The sequence below is a fragment of the Suricata suricatta genome, chromosome 8 (assembly GCF_006229205.1).
Source record: "Suricata suricatta isolate VVHF042 chromosome 8, meerkat_22Aug2017_6uvM2_HiC, whole genome shotgun sequence".
NCBI classification, from domain to species: Eukaryota; Metazoa; Chordata; class Mammalia; order Carnivora; family Herpestidae; genus Suricata; species Suricata suricatta.
Window position 1 is genome coordinate 108,680,262 of NC_043707.1, and position 20,032 is coordinate 108,700,293.

General features: G+C 56.7%; 2 protein-coding genes and 1 non-coding gene across 10 annotated transcripts in view; 1 reads left to right on the forward strand and 2 right to left on the reverse strand.

Annotated features, from left to right (window-relative positions):
• Nucleotides 1-2: 2 nt before the first annotated feature.
• HYI (hydroxypyruvate isomerase (putative)) lies at nt 3-2,539 on the forward strand (the record flags this gene model as incomplete). Its single annotated transcript, XM_029945835.1, has 8 exons — nt 3-120; nt 196-307; nt 1,312-1,426; nt 1,601-1,679; nt 1,768-1,817; nt 1,931-2,000; nt 2,126-2,260; nt 2,380-2,539. Coding segments are annotated over 8 exons (753 nt in total), but the record flags the coding sequence as incomplete, so codon positions are not given.
• SZT2 (SZT2 subunit of KICSTOR complex) overlaps nt 2,532-20,032 on the reverse strand; it is a 49,485-nt gene continuing 31,984 nt past the window's right edge. For 7 of the 8 annotated variants that reach the window (XM_029947130.1, XM_029947125.1, XM_029947127.1 and 4 more), the window contains 32 exons: nt 19,781-19,880; nt 18,947-19,076; nt 17,085-17,237; nt 16,900-17,002; nt 16,705-16,810; nt 16,507-16,618; nt 15,765-15,883; nt 15,495-15,659; nt 15,179-15,263; nt 14,859-15,023; nt 14,603-14,770; nt 14,107-14,240; nt 13,513-13,679; nt 13,290-13,387; nt 13,066-13,198; nt 12,825-12,955; nt 12,622-12,722; nt 12,372-12,548; nt 11,901-12,168; nt 11,725-11,804; nt 11,513-11,638; nt 11,189-11,388; nt 9,120-9,210; nt 8,877-8,957; nt 8,720-8,794; nt 6,433-6,646; nt 5,883-6,036; nt 5,609-5,731; nt 5,097-5,502; nt 4,850-4,966; nt 3,540-3,608; nt 2,532-3,402 (listed from right to left, as the gene is read on the reverse strand). In XM_029947130.1, the coding sequence (XP_029802990.1) occupies nt 3,259-3,402; nt 3,540-3,608; nt 4,850-4,966; nt 5,097-5,502; nt 5,609-5,731; nt 5,883-6,036; nt 6,433-6,646; nt 8,720-8,794; nt 8,877-8,957; nt 9,120-9,210; nt 11,189-11,388; nt 11,513-11,638; nt 11,725-11,804; nt 11,901-12,168; nt 12,372-12,548; nt 12,622-12,722; nt 12,825-12,955; nt 13,066-13,198; nt 13,290-13,387; nt 13,513-13,679; nt 14,107-14,240; nt 14,603-14,770; nt 14,859-15,023; nt 15,179-15,263; nt 15,495-15,659; nt 15,765-15,883; nt 16,507-16,618; nt 16,705-16,810; nt 16,900-17,002; nt 17,085-17,237; nt 18,947-19,076; nt 19,781-19,880 (4,495 nt within the window). In that variant the 3' untranslated portion in view covers nt 2,532-3,258. Of the gene's footprint in view, nt 3,403-3,539; nt 3,609-4,849; nt 4,967-5,096; nt 5,503-5,608; nt 5,732-5,882; nt 6,037-6,432; nt 6,717-8,719; nt 8,795-8,876; nt 8,958-9,119; nt 9,211-11,188; nt 11,389-11,512; nt 11,639-11,724; nt 11,805-11,900; nt 12,169-12,371; nt 12,549-12,621; nt 12,723-12,824; nt 12,956-13,065; nt 13,199-13,289; nt 13,388-13,512; nt 13,680-14,106; nt 14,241-14,602; nt 14,771-14,858; nt 15,024-15,178; nt 15,264-15,494; nt 15,660-15,764; nt 15,884-16,506; nt 16,619-16,704; nt 16,811-16,899; nt 17,003-17,084; nt 17,238-18,946; nt 19,077-19,780; nt 19,881-20,032 lie in introns of those variants that run through there. The other variant, XM_029947131.1, reaches the window with a different exon arrangement.
• LOC115300497 lies at nt 10,041-10,147 on the reverse strand. Its single transcript, XR_003912670.1, has one exon. It is a non-coding gene; the product is annotated as a U6 spliceosomal RNA (small nuclear RNA).

The window sequence follows — 20,032 nt, forward strand, 5'->3', positions numbered from 1 at the left end:
CGGGCAGCTCGGGCTTCCAGGCAGCCGAGGTCGCCTGGCCGTACTCGGAGTCACCCGAGGCGCTGGCGCGCGCGGCGCGGGAAGCGGGCCTGCGGCTGGTGCTGATCAACACGCCCTCTGGTGCGCCGCGGGGCCGGCCCGGGGGCGGGGAGCGCCGGGGACCCGAGCTGTGGCTGACGTTCGTTCCCTCCGCAGGGGACCGAGAGAGAGGAGAGATGGGGCTGGGGGCCGTTCCCGGGAGGCAGGCGGCCTTCCGAAAGGGGTTGGAGCAGGCAGTGCTGTACGCCAAGGCTCTGGGCTGTCCCAGGTATCCTAGTCCCTCCTCCTCCACCTTATCCCCTTCTTGTCCAGTCTCCTCCAAGACCCTGCCCCACGTTTGGGGTCTGGGAGGAGGGGACGCCAGGTCAGAGAGGCTCGGGAGTCTGAGTGCACTGGCCCTTCCACTCCTCCAGTCCTGGTCCTTTGTCAGTTGCCTTTGGATTTTATCTGCCGCGTGTGGTTCTCCCATTTGCTACTCTTTTCATCCTGGGATCCAGTGCTGGGGGCTGCCTGGCCAGGAAGGTAGCCAGGTAAACATATGGAGAGATCCAGGTGAGGAAGGGTCAGTTCAGAGCTGCTGCGGGAGCAGAGTGGGCACCTGTCTGGGAGCAGAGGAAGCTTTTTACAGGTAGTAATGCTGACAGGGTGTTGATGGAAGGAGCACTGGAGGCAGGTGAGGACGCAGTGGCCAGATACCAGAGGCTTAGTGTGCTCAGCAGAACCCCCGAGGCTGGAAATGTGACCTTTTGGAACTGAGTGTGGCCAAGAGAGATCAGGTGGTAACAGGAGTTACTGGAAGGTGCACCGTGAGGCTGATCAAATATACGTCCAATCCCGCCCAGGGCAAATGAGCTGAAGTGGAACTGGCAACAGGGGGTCATTACCCCCGATTGGTGGGGCCAGAAAGCAGATGGGAAGAATCTGAGGAGCAGATGCAGGAAGTGGAGACAAGCAGCATGGAATACTTGTGCGAAAGGGTCAAAATAATTTTTAGAAAGTGAGGCTGACACGTTTACAGTCTGAGAGGACCACTGGAAAGGAGATAGGACAGGGAGAGCCAGGAAGATGGGGTGACCCTCAGAAGGTATCTGGGAAAGGGCTTGGCTACAGGCTGACAATGGAGTTGGGGGGGGAGGTCACTGCCAGGTGATAGATCAGCCAGCAGGGAAGATGGAGGGGGCAGCTGGAGGAGATGCCTATAGGGAGTCAAAGGAGCAAGGGCCCTGCTTCCAGGATGGACTTCCCAGCCCCCCCAGTGTTGTCTCCCCCCAGGATCCACCTGATGGCTGGCCGAGTGCCCCAGGGTGCTGACCGAGCAGCAGTCAGGAGTGAAATGGAGACCGTTTTCCTGGAGAACCTGAGGCACGCGGCTGGGGTCTTGGCTCAGGTGAGACCGAGAACAAACGGACACACGCACACATGAACGCCCGTGTGTGCAGAGGGGGCACACAGTGGGGGGAGGAGATGAGGCGCAAGGCTGGGGGCTAGTCCAGCTCAGAGGGAACGGCGAGGGGCCTCAGCAGCGACTGCCTGATGGGACACGGGTCCACCATGATGCTAGGAGAGCCTCGTGGGACTGCTGGAGCCCATCAATACCCGAGTCACTGACCCTCAGTACTTCCTGGACACACCCCAGCAGGGTAGGACTGCAGCCCTGGGGCCCCTCCAGTCCCGTCATTCTTGTGCTCTCTTTGGGTCTCACGGCCCCCTCCCTGGTTTCTCTCCCAGCGGCAGCCATCCTACGGAAGGTCGGAAGACCCAATCTCCAGTTACAGATGGTGCGTGGAAGAAAAGGAGTGCTTCTCAGAAGGCCCATGTTCTCCCCATCTGGGAAGAACGGGGTGGGGGAAGGGGCACTGCAGGGGCTCTGACTGTAGTGTTCTCTGCCCAGGACTTATTCCACTGGCAGATCATGGATGGCAATCTGACAGGAAACATCCGGGAGTTCCTGCCCCTTGTTGGTAAGAGGGATCTCCTTGCTCCTCTCTGTTACTCCCTCTGTCCTTCCACCCCCTTGGCCCCTCACATTGGTCTCTCCAGCCTCAGCTGGAGCCTGGGCCCCACATCTGGTCACGTCTGTTTCCAGGGCACGTGCAGGTGGCACAGGTCCCAGGCCGGGGGGAGCCTGACAGCCCCGGAGAGCTGAACTACTCCTATCTCTTCCAGCTGCTGGAGGATGAAGGCTACAAGGGCTTTGTGGGCTGCGAGTACCAGCCTCAAGGTGAGGGGTGCCGGGCTCCAGGCCTGGCCCTGGGGTACGGAGCTCTGAAGGGATCGGTGTCAGACATGGCTGTTCTCCTCCTCTTGGGGTGAGACGCCATGGCCTCCCTCTCTCCTCAGGAGACACGGTAGAGGGCTTGAATTGGCTTCGTTCCTACTGGGATAGGCGGGGCCGCCCACAGGCTGGCCAGTGAGGTCCCGCCCTGTGCCCATGTGCCTCTGCGGGACAGTGCGCTGAGCATCCCGAATCTCCCGAACTAAAGACCACCTGCTGACCATTTCCTTGTGTGTGTTATTAGGTGGGCGGAGGACACACAGTGTCTAACCCTCTGTCTCCCTGGGTTGCCTCCCTCTGGTCGAGAAGGGACAAGCAGCTCACACTCAAGTCCTCCAGTCCCTTGTGCCAGTGCTGCCGTGGATGTGGGGTTTGTGAGCCCACCTCTTCATTAACACACCAGAAACCACGGGTCCGAGAGCGAAGGGGTGTGCCTGTGGTCACAGGGGCTTCAGAAGCAGAGCTGGGATGGGAACCAAGGTATCATTACCTCAACAATGTCCAGCAACGATGTTCAAGTGGGAAATGAAGACCGGAGGGCTCAAAATGCAGGCAAGGAGGCTGACAGCAGTCAAAGACTTGGGAGACACCATTTAGGCAGCGGAGGCCTTAGGGGTGGGTGCCTGCCACCTGGTGTGAATTCCTGGGACTCCACCAGGTGAGCAGGAAGGTGGAGTCCTTTTCTGGCAGGGTCCAGGGGCCTGAGAGGTGATGGGCACCTTGGGGAATGGACCTGATCCCCTGGGGCCCCAGGCTGGTCAGCAGTGGTGGGCACTTGGGGACAGCTCCTACTGTGAGGCTGGGGCTCAGACCCCGGAGATCTAGTCACAAAGCCTTGGGGGCCCGTCAGTGTCCGGGCCCAGAAGGGCTGGTCAGTGCTACTTCAGGCGGGCAGTCTCACAGATCCAGGATTCAGGGAACCGTGGCATTCACCGGTCTGGGCCTCACAGGAGGCGGGTCCAGAGGGTGAAGCAAGCAGTGTTGATGACAGACTCCAGGTGGTGGTAGGTGGAGACCAGCTGGGCAGGGGGGCTCTCACTGTCCTGGGGCTGTACCGGGAAGGGCTCTCGGAAAACCACCGTCAGAGACTGTGGGGAATGTGGTGGGGGTGCCATAGTGAGTGGAGGGCAGGGTGGGTACGGGCGATCAGGGCTCCCCAACCTCAGCAAGCTCTGGGCAGAGCCCCCCACTGGGCTGACGCGAAACGCCTCACCCCTGTGCTCACCGTCTTTCCCAAGTGAGAATCCAGAAACACCAGCACAAAACAGTCAGTAAACTTCTGATTCAGCACAACCTGCGATAAAGGACAAAGTGACATGGGGAGAGGGGTCTGTCTCACCTGAGGCAGCACCCCCCTTTCTTTTGGGCATTCTGGAAGTGGGACCCGTTTGAGGAAGGCCTGCGTCTGTCACCATACCTGAGCCCACCTGCATTCCACAGTCAGCCAGAACCTTGTCTCTAAACTGAACCTCAGTCCTCGTCCTCACTGGCTCCCGGCCAGCCTGACCGGAAGGTTTCCAAGGTCATCTACTGAGAGGCCATGCACAAAGCCAGCACCCAAGCAGATCAGTGAAGGAGAGTTCTCTGCCCTTGACACAACACCTCCTGGACTCCTATCCTGGGTCTTCTAACTCTTTGATCTCTCCTGGGACTTCCGTTTGTCTGTCCCTATGCAATCTCCAGGTGATTCCTTCTATTCCCAGGCTTCAGTTCATGCAGATGCTGTCCAGGTCTCTCTCCAGGGCTCCAGGTTCCTGGCATCCATACACCCTCTACAATATGGTCCTGGGAGGGCCTTACGACCTGAGACTTTACTCGTCACCTTTCCCCCAAAAGCCGTTCCTGCTTCAGTGCTTCCACCACTTACAGCAGGGCCCCTTCTGCTCACAACCCCCACACAACTGCAGCCAGACCAACTCATGGCCACGTCCCTGGATGTCCCTTCCTACCCTGAAACTACGCTCCTCCACAAGTAGGGTTGTAGGACCCCTCCCTATGCACCAGCTCCTACTTCTGAAGCCCTCTTTTGTATGTCTCCTCCCCAGAACAACTGCTCTTGTCAGGCCCACCTCTTCAGTCTCTTAATTCCCATTGGTCTCGTGCTGCCGCCTGAGCCCTTTTCTCTACCTGGCCCAGGCAGTGCTTTCAGTCTCTCACGTGCCCTGGGTATCAGGCTAAGAGGCATGTTCTGAATCTGGGGTGGGGCCCAAGAGTCTGCATTTTGGCAAGTTCCCAGGTTGCCCAAAGACCAAATACTGATGAAGTTCCAGAGCTTGGCCCTCAGGATCTCTAACCAAAGGTTTATGTTTTTGTGAACTTTTGAGGATAGAGACCTAGGCTGTTCTCGTGAGTCCTACGTGGAAGGTCAGTGCTCGAAGGGTTTTACGTGGATCTATGGTCCCGTTCCATCTAGGCCTCTCTTCAGAGCAGACCTCATTCAGTTAGGCTAGGGCTCCTTCAGGGGGACACCTGTCATCTCTCTGATGAGGACTTCCACAGTGTCTCCCCTTTCAGAGGAAGATCAGGGAGACTTACCAGGTACTGAGTTCCCAAGTCTGGGCTCTGGAAATATCGACAGCTCTGAGGAAAACGGCTTAGGAGAACCTTGATCAGGCTCTGGTACCAGGAGACCGTCATAGACAGGAAGCAGTCCTAGGGGAAGGTCCACAGGGGATCGATCTGCTGTCCCAGAGCCACCTGAGACTTCTGTACCCTCTACCCTGGCTGCTAGTAGGATTCCTAGTGTCCAAACCAGCCCCTTCCGGAGTGCACAGCGGCTTACCAGCTGGGGGTCAATATCCCCAATGGATTTGGCATGGACTGCTTCTAGAAGCTCCTCCAGTTCGGCCAGGGCCAGGCGCCCCCCTAGCCGCAGCCGATCAGGCCCTGGAGGCTCCAGCAAGAAGAGGCGCTTCCAGAGGGTGTCCCGACGGCAGTGCCCTCCAGCCAGCCTGACCAGCTGGGCCAGCCGTGCCCGGGCCACGCCCACCTCTGTAGCCAGTGGAGGGAACAGGGGCGCTGGTCCAGAGGCCAGGTCAAGGCCTGAGGCCTCCCCAGGGCTACTGGCTGAGCTCCCGGGAGTTTCCGGCTCAGGGGGCAATCTGGGTGGCTTCCGGAAGCGGCGCATGTCGGCAGTGAGTCTGGGGAAGAGCTCTCGCTGGCTGGTGAGCACCACGAAGAACTGCAGCCTAGGATGGGGAAGGGGAAGGAGTGTGGTGACCACAACAGGAGCCGCCCGGAACAGGGGCACAGGAAAGGCTGGACGAGCACAGGCAAGGTGAGGGGTCTGCTGACCGCAGGATGTGCCGCTCGGCTTCTCCTTGCTCTTCAAAGGGTGCGGCACAGTGACACACAAGCAGAGACACATCAAAGTCATCCTGGTGACGAAGTCCCTCAGAGTCCAGGTAGGAGCCAGAGCTGTACGGTGAGGGTGGGGGAGAGGCCAACCTGAGGTTCTCATGATGCTAACCCCGTCCCTTCTGCTCAAGAAGACCCCGTCTCCCTACTGCCAGGACAGCCTTGACCTCAGCCCCGCAACATCACATGCTGGCGCCCCCTTGCATTTTACCTGTGCCATGCAGACACCAGGGCATATTCATTATGTTCTGGGCCTCCTGGCCGGGCCATCCGCAATGGCTTCATGTGGTAGGAGCTGGCATGGTCGGCCACGTAGTTGTAGAGCTGGTGGGCAGCAATGAGTGATGTGGAAAGCTCCAGTGTCCCTGAGGGGCAAGTTACAGGAGACGTTGAGCCTGGGACAGACACACTGTATGGGTGAGGTGGGGGGTTAGACGTCCTTAAGGCTCTGACTGACAAGTGGACTGGCTCTTGTCTTCTGGGGAGCCCCTATGGAACATCGAGATGGGACAAAAGTGGCTCAGGACAGAGGGCAGACATGACACAGGATCTAAACTTTGATATGAAACAGCATGAAGAACTTAAGATAAAGACACAAGCCAGAGACATGGGAACAGGGTCTAAGTGACCTGAGCTGATTAACAATACAGGACAGGAGGTTCAGAGACTAGGTCTGGTCCCAGAAAGTGGTCCCATCGGCCCTGGCTTGGAGATACCCTGTGGTCTATTTCTGGTTCACTGGCTTGCCCTTGGGCACCAACCTTGGTAAATGTGATTGCGACCAAAGTGGGGCCCATCAGGGTGGTGGGCCAGGAAGTGTCGCAGGAAGGTGGTGAGGTGGTAGCCATGTCGCAGCACCAGGTGGGCGCCCAGCACATGTTGGTGCACCAGGCGCAGGTGGAAGTCGTAGCTGAATGAGTGCACGTGCATCAGGTCCCGCACCTTGTCGCATTCCTCGGTGAACAGCATGGACAGCTGGGGAGGTGGCGGTGGGGACTGGGTCAGGAGACGGCAGGCTGCCCAGCGCATTCCTGTTTCTCTCCCTCTTCCATGGGAAGAGGAAGTTCAAGATTCACCCTGTTGCTGTGGGCCTGGGGGAACCCCCACCTTTGCCGGAATAACTTCTGTGGGGACCCCTCCTCATTATGTTTCCTTTTTCATACAGTATCGTGACTCGGTTCCCATGAAACTACGACCATTTTGATAGATGGGCCTTTTTGCTCTATCCCAGACTCCACTAAAGTCTGAGACAGGTTCACTGATGCAAAAAATACTTGTTCAGTGCCTTACAAGGCACCGTTCCAGGTGCTAGGGATACAGTGGGAAACAAGCAAGCCCTACCTTCAAGGAGCTCACATTCGGGGATGAGGACGCAGTATGCTAGGAGGTGGGGTTATGGCAAATCTCGCAAAGCAGCTGCTGTTTTACACAGTGATCGGGGTAGGCCAGGTATGTCATGTCCTATTAGAAAGTCTTCCCTGGCCCCTCCCATCTCTCCAGCTTTACCTTCCAATCAAATCCCTGCTCTTCCCGGTACGTCATACATTCTCTTCACACTTTGTACCTGCTTGTTCTCTCTGCCTGGAATGCTGCTCTCTCTGCCCCCCAAATCTGGCTAACTCCTGCTCGTTTTTAAAGCTTCATCTGGGATATCCTGCCAAGGCTAGGGCAGGGTGGATCTGCAACTAACTGATCTGCAAATGAATGAATGAACCACAGAGGGAGGAAGAAATGAAGGCAGAGACACAGTCGGTGCTTCTCTTGGTGGAAATCACCATCACTCAGAGTGTCAGTGGCTAGATCTGCGATGAAAGAATGGCCAAATCTACAAGACCATTCCATCAGAAGCACTGGGCACAGGAGTTACAAGGAAAGGAAATAACTGGCTGTCAGAGAAGTGATAGCCTAGGGGCCTGGGAGCTGTGTGATCTTGGCTGAGTCACGGTCTCTCATCCTCAGTTTCCCCACGCTGTTGGGGAAGGAACATGATGATGTATGACCTTAGGGCTCATGTCCCACAGACCTAGATTCCAACCCCCTATACTACCATCGACTAGCATGTGTCCAGGCAGTTACTTGATGTCCAGGCATGGCAGTTTCCTCACATGTACAGCAGAAATGCTGAGCAATACTACACATTTCATAAACAACAGCAACAGTAAAACCATTTAGAAATCTAAGTAGGGTCAGAGATTACACAAGTAGGGGCAGAGCGAGCCAAGCTAGATGGAAATCAGGGGTAGGGAAGCCACAAGGACTTCAAGAAGCTCGAGAAGAGTCACGGGGTGGGTCTTGCCCACCAGCACAGCCCTACACTGACCATGCACCTGCTTGTCCACAGCTCCCTTCAGAGCTCTCTGGCCCAGGTAGTCCTGCATGTAAAGTCCCCATGCTTTTCTAGGTCACCTTATCCTGTGATGAGTGGACTACGGATTCACAAGTCAAAGGAAACCATCTATGGGCTAAATGGGAGCTTTCCAGATATGAGGAGTCTGACTAGGCCCAGTCAGATCCTGATCTCAGAAACTAAATGAGAGGCACAAAGAAGGGACAGGCCCTCACATGACAAGCCTGATGACCTGAAGGAGCTGAACTAACTCAAGTACAGAGGGCTTTAGGCCCTTGACCTCACTTGATCCTCTGACTCATTCTGAGCACTCCCAAGTGTGCGGCCCTCAGGGCATAGAGCTCTGCCCTGAGCCCGAGAGGGATGTATATAACAACTAAGTGCCAGGGTATGCTGTGTGCCCGGGAACTCTGGTCCTCATTCTAAGTGTTAGTGATGACACTAACGAAGTCTGGCTGTCTCCAGCTCTAAATTAGGCCAAGACTGCCCATGACACTGACCTACCCAGGTGTCAGATTACCCACTATGTTCAAATGTGCTCGTTGACCATCTCTGGTTATGGCTTAACCACACTGACTTGGCCAGCCCGCAGCAACAGACCACCAGTGAGCCAGACTATTCGTGCATTCCTCTTACTGGCCACACTGGAGATGCAAGGAGTATGCCCAAGACCTCCTATTCCCTCTGTCCCTACCACATACCTGAGAGTTGACAGCTTGCCCCATGGGGATTCGGGAACATTCTAGGGCGAACTGTTTGACACAGAAGTAGCAGCCCTGGAGAGAGGGTGAAGATGAGGTCAGGAGGGCAAGAGACAGGTGGATCTGGCTCTTCCCACTCCGTGCTCCTCCTGCTCACCTGAAAAGCCAGCTCCATGAGGATGATGCCCCCAGGCAGTGCCCTCTGTAGGTGGTAGGCGGTGACTGAAGAGCCAGTGCTCTAAAGAAAGGTGAAAAACCAGGGTTCAGGGACGAAGGTTGGGGATTCACCAGCCTCAAACCAGCAGGGGAGGCCTTTGGGTCAGTGACGCTAGCTCATCGCCACTTGGGTCTGGGGTCTCATGGGTTTCACTGTCAGTGAAGGTACACGATGATGCATTACCTTGGGGCTCCCGTCAGTCTTGGTTTTAGGGCAGGAGAAGGAGCCACGACCCTCTGTTCCAAGGATTGCCATGGCCCGCAGCCGGCTGGTACTGCAGAAAGAGAATGAGAGGATGAGGCAGGCCAGCAGGTGAAGCAGTGTGGCCACCAGACCTAGAATTGATTTCACGGGCGAGGAGGAGTGGAAATGGGGCCAGAGAGGGGAAGGAGCTGCCTGGGGTTCTATGTCAGGTAAGTGGCTGGGACTGGGGTCCAGGTCTGGGGTGTGGGGCAGGGCTCTCCGAGCTGCTGCAGTAAGGGGAAGACAGAGGAGTGCTCCGTGGAGAGGGGACTGCAGGCCTCGCTCCACCGATGAGAGGAGGAAGGCCAGGTGAGGGTGCAAGAGGCTGCTGGGACTGTGGAGGGACACCGTGAGGAGACGGAACAGTGCATACGGGGGGGCAGTGGGCGGGGGTACGGAGAGGCTGACGCACGTCTAAGATTTCAGGAGAAAAATTCAAGGACTGCTTGAGGCCCTAGTTAGGCACTTTCACTGAGAGGGAAAGGATTTTGTTTTGTTTTGCCTGAGGAACGGCAGTTTCAGTGTCCCATTGGCTTGCTCAACTCAGAGGTAATGGGAACAGACACAGGGAAGGTACTGTGAACAAGGGAATGGCAGGGACCAGTGGGGTGCACTCATCACTCCAGGAGCTATAAGCTGCCAGAGCTCTCGCTGGCAGTCTGGGGTGGGGGTGTCAAAGCCTCTGGGGAAAAGACACGTCTCATTTAATCCTCAAGGAAATTGGGACAAGACTTAGGCAGTGATTGGCAATGGTTAAAGACTGATGAGAAAGGAAGGCCTGACAATAAATTTTGCTCTGGAAGAGTGTTTTTCAACCCAGTGTTTCTTGTTTTATTGATTTTTTCTTTCTTTCTCTTTTTTTAAAATATGGAACACTTCACGAATTTGCGTGTCATCCTTGCGCAGGGGCCATTCTAATCTTCTCTGTATCGTTCCAATTTTGGTATATGTGCTGCCAAAGCGAGCATGTCTCTTGTTTTAAAAAGGAGTCCAGAGTTTCAGGAAGAGGTTCACTGACTGAAAAGTATGGAAGCTGAAGTCTCTGAGACACTCCTTTAGGGGGACCTGTCTGGACAGCAAGCAGAGCTCCTCCTCAGTCCCTGTCACCCAGAAACGAGATGGATGTGGTCTCAGAGGTGCAGGCCTGTCCTCTCTTCCTAATGCCTAGAAGAGGGAGGGAGGCCTGGAGCTGGAACACTGGTTTCAGAAACGCTATGGGGTTGGAATTGGCTTTCTGGGCCAAGGAGTGGCTTGAGGAAGGAAGTCCAACTTACCAGCTTAGAAACAAAGAGGAGGGAGAAAACACCTGGATAAACTCACAAATGTGGAGACACAAAAGTAACCGTGCCAGGTGAAGAGATACGTTCCCACAGCCACTGGGAAGGGGCTGGGAACGCGCACTCTGGAAGCTCAGATGTTGAGAGGAACATAAGCCAGGGGCCACAGAAACGGGGATCTGAGATCTGACAAGGGACGGGGAAGGTGGCTGTGGATGTTTCATGTGCTCCAGGGAGCAGAAAGGCGATGACAGAGGAGCTGTCTACTTCTGAAGACTAAGACCTGTCACAACGGCCCACAAGCAGGCCAGACGTAGGGGTCCCTGGTGAGAGAGACCGCTAGCTCGGCAACAACAAGGCTTCCTGGGCCACGAAGCATGTGAAACACCCGGAGAGGCCCATGTGCGGATCGGGCCAGGAATCAGTAAGGCCCAGATTCAGAAGCCTGGGAGCTTCCTGTGCGAGGACGCACACCGGCACGTAAGCATACAAGACGCATGCAGGCCTGAGCTCTGTGAGGACAGACACGGCTCTGCGCACGGACGTGGCCGCGAGGTTTAGAGGTGCAGACGGCCTGCGCGAAAGCGTCCCAGATGCTCATGCAGGTGTTCAGCGCAGTGGGATGAACGTGCACCAGAACTGAGTTGTCCCAGTGGGACCCAGGTGAAGAAAGCAACGGTGTTGAGGCCTGGCCTGCAGCGGAGGGGAAGAGGAGGGAAGAGATGGGCTCACCTGCGGGCGGGTGAGGGGGGCCGCAGCGGCACCAGCACAAAGCCCATGCTCTGCAGATACTGCACGTACTGCTGCAGGAAAGCCAAGCTCAGCTCCTTCAGCCACGGCTCCTCGCGGGCACTTGGCGGAGGCACATCTGACGGTTCGCAGCTTGTAGGGGCCTCCCGGCTCCCAGAGCCCGACTCGGGGCGATGGCGCCGCTGTGGGAGTGGAGATTAAGGGAGGCTCTAGCCACCATCAAACGCGCCACAGTGTGGGGAGGAACGGAGGGCATGCAGGTAAACGGAGGGCTTGGGGGAGAAACCCAGGCGTCCTGAGCCTTACCTGGCCGTCAGGGGGCCCAGAGGTCTCTGGGGGCCCGTGCAGCCAGGCAGCTGGGTCGAAGAGCAGGGCTGTCGCACAGTAATGCACCAGGCGGGAGGACTGCTTCAGGGTCTCCAGCTCTGCAGCCTGGGGAGATGAGGCGGTGAACGCCAGAACGGCAGCCAGGGAAGGGTCACAGGATGTTCACGGAGGGCACAGGCGGGGCCACTCACACTGATGGGCATGCTGGCTGGGGCAGAACGCTGCTGCCAGGTCACAAACAGGTTCTCCATCTTCATCTGGCGCTCCAGCTCTGGGGGGTGCAGGCATCAGTAACGGCCCCCGGGAGCTGTCAGCCCGCTCTCCCCCATACTGCACAGATTGCCCCTGCCTGGCCCAGTGCCCTCACCTCTGCGCTCGGCCATCTTGATCTCCAGGAACTGTTGTCCATGGTAGGTGACGGGATCAGGGGGTCTGGGCACAGGACCGAGTGAGGAGCTGGGCCGGGCAGCTGTGATATCCCTCAGGGCTTCATCGAAGGGGAATGTGTCCAGGGGAAGGGGGCCCCCACCCCGAGAGGACACACTCAGCCGGCCCTGTTCACGGCTCAGAGGGGGGCTTGCACTCCGGATGAGGGTCTCTGCTTCCATGGTAGGCAGCAGGAATGGGTTTGGCTCCTGAGAGAGCCGGAGCGTCACAATGGATTCATGGCCTTTGCATTCAGACCCTCTTGCTCACCCCATGGCCTCCTCTCTCAGACTCACCCTCCCCACTACCTCTGCCCTCAGGCTGTCCCCTCTCCCCTGCTCCTGGACTGGCACTTCCCTGAAGTAATCCCTTAGGAACCAGAACTAGAGGAGGGGGCCCGAGCAACAGGCACCTTTTCATCCCGCACCGGGAAGTCCAAATGGCCGTAATGATGGAAGAGGCCGAGCTTCTGGCTGAGGAGGCAGAAGACAAGGTGGGCACGGGAGTTCTGCCACTGCACGAGGCGGACCAGCGCTCGGCCCAATGCTGCTCCCAGGTCTGGAGCCCAATTGTAGGTGAGCAGCTGCAGCTGGAAGCCGGGGGTAAGGGTCAGTGAGATTACCAGATCCCTTCTCAGACCTGGCCCCTGGCCCCACACCTACCTTCTTGTCCACGACCTCCAACAGCAGAATCCTCTGCCGGGGAGCACTTCGCCCAGAGCTCCCATCACCTCCTGGCTCGAAGCGCTGCATGGCCTTGGCGGCTAGAGGGGAGAGCGGCTCAACAGGGGCTGGAGGAAGATGCCCTTGAGCCCACCCTGCCCCCGTAGCAACCTGAGCTCACCCCCTCTAGGCCATGCCCTCACCCTGCTGGGTTGGTCTCCTCCACTGTAAGAAGTTCCTGCCCAGAAGCAGCAGATGTCTCTCGGTGGCCGGGCGTGGACTTGGGCCCAGTTGTCCAAGGGAGCAAGGACTGAAGATCCCCGGCTCTGAACCCCTGGAGAGAGGGACAGAAAGCAGACCATCCGTGGCCCTGTTCTCTGGAATCACCTCCCAGGCGTCGCCCCCACCTGCCCTAGCTCAGCCTCCATGATACCCCAAACTCACAAATGCTGCTCAAAGACACGGACGCTGGTGTCTCCAGCCATGGAGGTAACAAGTGTGGTAAACTCAGAGAGGACAGACGGAAGGAGGAACCGGGACACCATGTGGGTGGAGCTCCTGGACACTGAGGCACAACCTGGAACCAGCACAGAGAAGCCATGACGGGCCTGCAGGATGGGGACCAGGCCATGGGGTTGAGTATAGGGGAGGGGGGCCTAGGATCTCACCGATCTGAACCATAAACTCCATCCAGCGCTGAGTCACATGAGCAAACACAGGCTGCAGGGTCCCCACCTCACCCTCCTCTAGCTGTGTGGTCCGGCGTCTGAAGACACAGCAGGAGGGAGACCCTCACATCCATGCGTGACATGTGTGTGTTTACACAAACTCGATATTCACCTGTGAGTTCACACCCTCCCATGATACAACAGGACACCACAACCCACACACCTCTGTCTCTGGGTTCCAGAATCTGGGCCTGGTGCCCTCTCAGTTCCACCCGGAGTCCGAACACTTTCAGTTTTGTGACGCCTCCGGCCCCGGGTGTCTTCCGGCCGATCCAGGACAATGTCATCCGTTGTTTTGGGGGAACCCAAGTCCCCACATTCTGTTTTACTCTGAGGACAAGGCAGTGAATGAGGAAGAGCTGTTGGGGAAGGAGGATGGCATGGAGCATGGGGGCATCGTGGAAGCAGCAAGAGCCTGGAGGGCTTAGTGCAGTCCCTGGTGTTACTGCAGGCTCAAAAGCAGCCTTGGGCACACCACTCAGCTTTCCTGAGCCTTGGCACCCATGTTGGGGAAAGCCCTATTTATCCTGCCAGGCTGCCGTGAGGGTCCCATAAGAAAAAGGGAAGTGAAGGCAATTGATAAGCTGAGGCTCTCTATGTCAGAGAGATGGTGCCACATTCTGCAAACCCTTAAGGGATAGGATCATTTTATATGACAGGCAATCTGGGGCAAGGTCTACAGGGGAAGGTAGGGGGGCTAGGAAGCAGGCAAGAAGGTAGATGCCAACTTCACCACTTCTTCCCATCCTCCCATTACCAGCATATCCCAGAAGCTACGTCGGCCAGCCTTGCTGGGGGGAGTCACAGGCTCCCCAGGGCCAGGGCCAGGGGGAAAGGTGCTAGCTCGGCCCGCAGGGCTCTTGGTTTCCAACGACTCGCTCCTGAGACTTCCTGTGGACATCAGACATTACAGAAGCCTGTCACTGACCGTCAATCCCTATTTCAGACAACCTAGCCCCAAGACAGGTATGAGTGACTTGCCGCTTAGTTTCTTAGTGAATGACAGTATGTGCAACTGACAGCTACATGTTTGTGTGAAGGGAGTTCCTGAGCAGATAGCCCTAAGTGGGTGACCAGCTGCATGTGTGCATTTTGCTGGCGTGTCACCTTGCTGATGCAGAGAAGATAAAGGACAACCGTGAACCTGTATTTTGGAGGGAGCCTCTGCAATGCCTTCCTGGACCCCATCTTTGCAATCTCACCAGCCAACACTGTCTTGCCTGGGCCTGGGGTGCTCTCTGGACCCCACGTACCTGGAGGTGTGTCCTCTGCACACAGTGAGGCTGGCAGCAGCCGCAGCTCCATGATGCCATCAGCCAGGGCCTGGCGAGCTGCTCCTCGGAGCTTTTCCTCTAGCTGCACAATACTGATGTTCCCCTTCTCCCACACATCCAGTCGAAGCCGTGGGGCCCCACTGTGGACTGGAGGAAAGAATGGAGGTGACCTGAGGGTGCCTCTTGTTCCCAGAGCATTAACTGAACACTCCCTCCTCTGACCAAGCTGCCCCACCTGAAGAACTGTCTGGCATGATCGGGCAGCGGGTGACCTGGGTCAGCTGCTCAAATTCCTCCTCTTGCAGTGGGTCCAGGGGCCCCGGAGAGGAGGGGGACCACGATGCCAGTGAGATGGGGTTCCCTGCTTCATCCACAAAGGCTAGAGTGATGCAGGCAACCCCTGGGTAGAAATGCACAAGAAGGCTCAGGTCTGAGACTGCCAGACATCCTGTCACCCCCTCTGTATCACCCTGAGCTGCAAGGCTGGGAAAGGCCCTGTCAGGAAAGGCTTTCCCACACTCAGCAGTGGCACTGCTGAGCTGGCCTGCATTGTACCTTTGCCACCAGTGCCTTGTCCACCAGGCTTGTTATACAAGTAGATGTCCAAGTCGGGGAGGCCGCCCTGTGGTGGGAGCGGGTGCTGGGGAGAGAAGCACAGGGCCCTGAGACCAGGCGGATGGACAGAAGCCATGAGGGCGTGGTGTCCACAGTGGGGGATGGCAGACAGGCACACCCGGGAGCACAGGAAGACATGGGGAAACAATAAAGGTGCAGGGAGGTGGCAGAGGGTACAGGTGTAGACAGGCCCACGGGCGAAGGTAAGCACACGTAAGGGGGTGCACGGGAGTGTGCAGAGTGACTGAAACCTCACCTGGAAGTGGTTCCGGCTGTTGCTGTCTGTGTACTTGGGAGAGTGCAGGAAGATGAGCAGGTTCTGCCGCAGGTACCAGGCCAGGGCGGGGAGCCAGGGCCTGCAGGAGGTGGGCAGGGCCAGATGCAACACTTCTGAGGGGAGACTTCCAGGGGGCTGGATGAACTGCAGAGTGGGAAGGGGGGGTCAGAGCTGCAAGGAGAGGGTACGGCAGACACAGTCCCTGCACCTGAGCCTTGGAGGGATGTTGGAGGCTGGGAGAGAGCTGACCTCCACATCAGCCGGTGTCAGCTTGCAGTTCCGAACCAGCATGACTGTGATGACATCCAGTGTGGCCTCGTCCAGGCGCCGACGAAGAACCCGTACTAGCTCATCTGTAATCTCGGGACCTTGACACAGCCATGGTACAAAGGTAAAGACACTGACTGAGGATCTAGCAACCCCCAGACCAGCCCTTACACCACAGCCTTGAATATGCCCCCACACACTGGAGGCAGCCAGCACTAGTTTCTAGCGCTGCCAAGTTCTAGTTTACTGTGTAACTGTGGACAAGTGAGTCTAGCTCTCAAAGCCTCAGTGTCCTCATCTGGAAGATGGGAGTAATAATAACATCTACCTCACACGTGACAGTCTTAGCCCAAGAACTGGTCCACATGAAACCAGCTATAATATTCGCTGGGACACCCAGCTGCCTACTGGACACCCCATGCTCCACATATCCCAAACTGAATCCATCACCTTCACCCCAGACCTGCCAACAGAACCACCATCTACACAGTCACCCAGGCTAGATACCTGGTGTCAAGTTTAATGGCCCCTCTTCCTCAAGCTGCATTTCAATCAGCTACAGGGCCTACCCTCTAAACATCACAGGAGTCTGTTTCACCCAGCTCCTGCCTAAGGGACACCCAGAGCATAGCATGAGCTAGAGTGGGAAGGTGCCAAAAGAAGTGTCGGAGGATTCTGGAACCTCATCTGGTCACACTCCCGCCCCTCGCTCACAGGCGCATACCTGCCTGTCCCACGCCATGCACCAGCAGCTGGATGTGCCTGTCCACCTGGCCCACGGGACGCGTGGCATCTGAACCGCGGCTGGAAGCCATGTCCAGGGGAGAGCGAGGACCCTGCAGGGAAACTTGGTCAGGGCCTGGCTCCAGAGGGTAGAGTGTGAGGGGAGCACAGGGCACCAGGGGATGAGAGTGATACATGCCGAGGCTTCCTCAGAACAGATGGGCTCCTGGCTTCGGGACAGGGCTAGGGAGGGGGGCAGGGCATCACCTTCCCATGGCCGCTCGCTGCAGGACGTCTCCAGGAGCCTGGGAGAGAGAGGCACAGTCTTTGGACATCCCTCCTCCGAGTCCATCCTCGAGCCCTACTTTGCCCTGTCTTCCCAGGACGCACATACCGCAGGTAGTATACAGCCTTCGTTGCTCGCTCCTGATAGACAAACATATTCTTCCGGTTCACCACAGAGAAGGCGTTGAGCACGGAGCGCAGGGCCTGGATGGCTGTGTGAGTAACAGCGGCTCAGGACGCTCCCCTCTCCACATTCTCCCCAGTTCCACCTGCCGTCTCCTGCCCATCACACACCCCGAGAGACCCCCATGCTGGGCCCCATTTTCAGGCGCGAATGGACTCGAATCACAGTTTTCCACACAATGTCACAGGAGAAATGGCCAGGGACAAACTGCATGGTGGCTGCCAGGTACCCTCGGGGTGCACAACTCTCATCAGCAGCGTAATCTGGGGAGAAGGGAGACACTGGATCAGAGCGGAACACAGCCCCTGCTACTTCCCACTTAGGAAATGCCTACTTGTCCTCGCTCCCCAGGACTCTTTGGCCCTATTAGCCCGCAGGGGCAAGATGGTCATTTTGGGCAACAAGGCAGGACCATGCTCACAGGTGACAGCACAAAGGCTCTCAGGGAGATGTGGAGGAGGAGTTACGAAGAGGCGTCAAGTAAGGCAGAGCATGAGGAAATCTCAAAGATAATGCCAAGATACCCTGACTGTACCATGCTAGAATGTATTATAAGCCATCTGTGCGCTCACAGGGCGTGGCAACAAGAACCCTGTGTGTACACACACGCTGCTGAGTCAGGGAACATGCTCTGGAGGACAGCTATCCCAGAGAAGCCCAAGGGCAGTAGGACAAGATGCAAGAGCCCAAGGACACGGTCTAATGCCTTGTGGGACCCTTGCCAGGTTCCCAGGCTGGTGAGGCACGTCCCAGGAGAGTAGAGGGGGCGGTCTGGGTTCTCAGAGAAGCTGCTGCTGGATGTGAGCAGCGTACAGGCTGCACGGAAACGGAATGGTGGTTGCTAAGGACCTCAGCAAAACCATACGGGGAGACTATAATGAGGAACAGCCGTCTCTGGGCTCCACCTGGCCTTACATCTGAGGCTGCTAGAAATCACTTTGAAGCAAAAGTGCTTGACTGTCCTAGCTCATGCTCAATTTCCAGAAGATGCCATCAACACCCTGGGAAGTCCACTAATTAGGGGACTTCTGCTTTGATATGGAGCACATCTCAGGATGTGCAGGGAGACACAACGTCCAGGACTGTCAGGGACATTTGCCCAAAGACTTGCTGAGAATGTTAAAATTAAGAAGCGGTCTGATTTTACTCTTAAACTAGAAGGGAGAACTGCAAAGGAATGCCATGGTTTGGCTTTCCCCTCTGAGCTGGGGGTGAGAGGTCATCAGGAGTAAGAGAAGAGGGCAGAAGTGTCAAGACTTCGATTAGCATCTCGAGTATTACCATGTTTCCCAACCATGACCAGGAATCTGAGGAATCCCAAAGGGGTCTTGTATCAGCCTATCTGGAAGGACAGCCAACTGAAAGACAAATCCTCCTACTGGGCCTTGGGCTCCTCCCCTCTGCCCTTCTCCCACCTGTGACTTGGCCCACAAGTCCACACTCCCCCACCCCATTCCTCAGCCCTGTGTCACCCAAAGGGGAAAGACAGTCATTTTGGAAAAGAAGGCAGGCCCGGGCAGAGGCATGCCCTCAGGAAGACAGGTCATAGCCGGTGCCCCTTCCACAGTCCCTGTTCTCCTGTATTCTTCAACCTTTGCTTCTCTACTGGCTCTTTCCCTGTGGAACATAAATGGGCTCGAGTCTCTAGCTCACTATCAAGTTCCCCCCTCGCCTCCTATCTTCCTTTAGTCCCTGCAAGCTACCAAGCTGACAAGCTCTGCTCCACCTGTGTAACAGCCTCACTTCTGCTCTTCTGGTTCCTGGTCCCACTTTTCTGCCGAAACGACTTTCACTGACAACATGGAACTCTCAAGAGCCCAACTCAGCGATCCTTTTCTGTCCTATCCTCCCTGCTCTCCTGGCACTGGTGACCAAGTCGCGGCGCCTCTGCCCTCCTCTTCTCACCCAAGAACGGATACAGAGAGGGCAGCAGCAGCCCGTGAGGGAGGTTCCTGGGTGTGGGGGGTCTCACCATCACTGGGCAGTGGTGCCCGCTGACGGGAGTGGAAGGGGGTCTCGCTGCGCCACAGATCTTCTTCGCTCTCGGCCACCAGAAGAGAGTTACACACATGACTGTCGTGGAGGTCCTGCAGAAGCAGTCGCTGGGAGAAGGAGCCAGGTATCAGGGGACTGAAATATTCCTCATAGATTGGCAGTGGTGGTCAGGGGTAATCAAAGGCCAGAGAGAATGCCTGTTATCACTGGGGATCAGTGCTCAGTAGAGCATTAGTAATCACTGGGCGCGGAGGGAGGAGTCAGAGAGGTGCCCCACAGTCACTGGGCTCTGAACCCCCCATTAGGAGAACCCATCCCATCCCGCCCCTTTGCCGGAACCTGTTCCCCATCCTTCAGGTCTCAGCCTAAAAATCAACTCTTCCTGACACTTCAGAGGTCAGACTGTCATTTGCTCTCCTAGTGGTCTCTGCTTTTCCTCTGTACAGCTCTTTACAATTGCAGTGGAAATAATTCGTGCAATTCCAGTGTTCAGTGTCTCCCTGCCCCACTCGACACAAGCTCTGGAGAGTCTCCCCTGTGTGGTTCACTATTATATCCCTAGCGCTGGCACAGTGCAACAAGAAGGGACAGTTCACGGTCAGGGCCTAGGAGAGTAACCCCCATTACTGGGACGAGTGAGGAAGCATTCCCAGTTTGTAGAGTCCATGGAGTCATAGAACCCCAGTAACCAGGTGTCAAAGAAAATGGCCAACTTGGATCAAGAGCCTCTGAAGGTCAAGTTCCTGGAAACTCCTCCCTCATGCAAGCAGTGTCCCATGCCCAGAGAGCCCTGCCCCCAGCAGTCCCTTACCTGGTTGACCTCCCTGCAGATCTCCCCAACTCGCCTCACGAGGAGCTGCTGCAGGTGGCGACACTCAGTGCCTGGCCCCCCATCCTCCCGAACCAGGCTCCTAGAGGAGAGGGATGGATCAGAAACACTTGTAGGGTGGGGGCGGGGGGCTTGAGAGCTAAGGCCAAGAGATGTCACGAAAATGGAGTAGGACTGGACAAAGGAAAGCAAACGGGTTGGGAAACGGGAAAAAAATTGTCAGAAGCAATTATG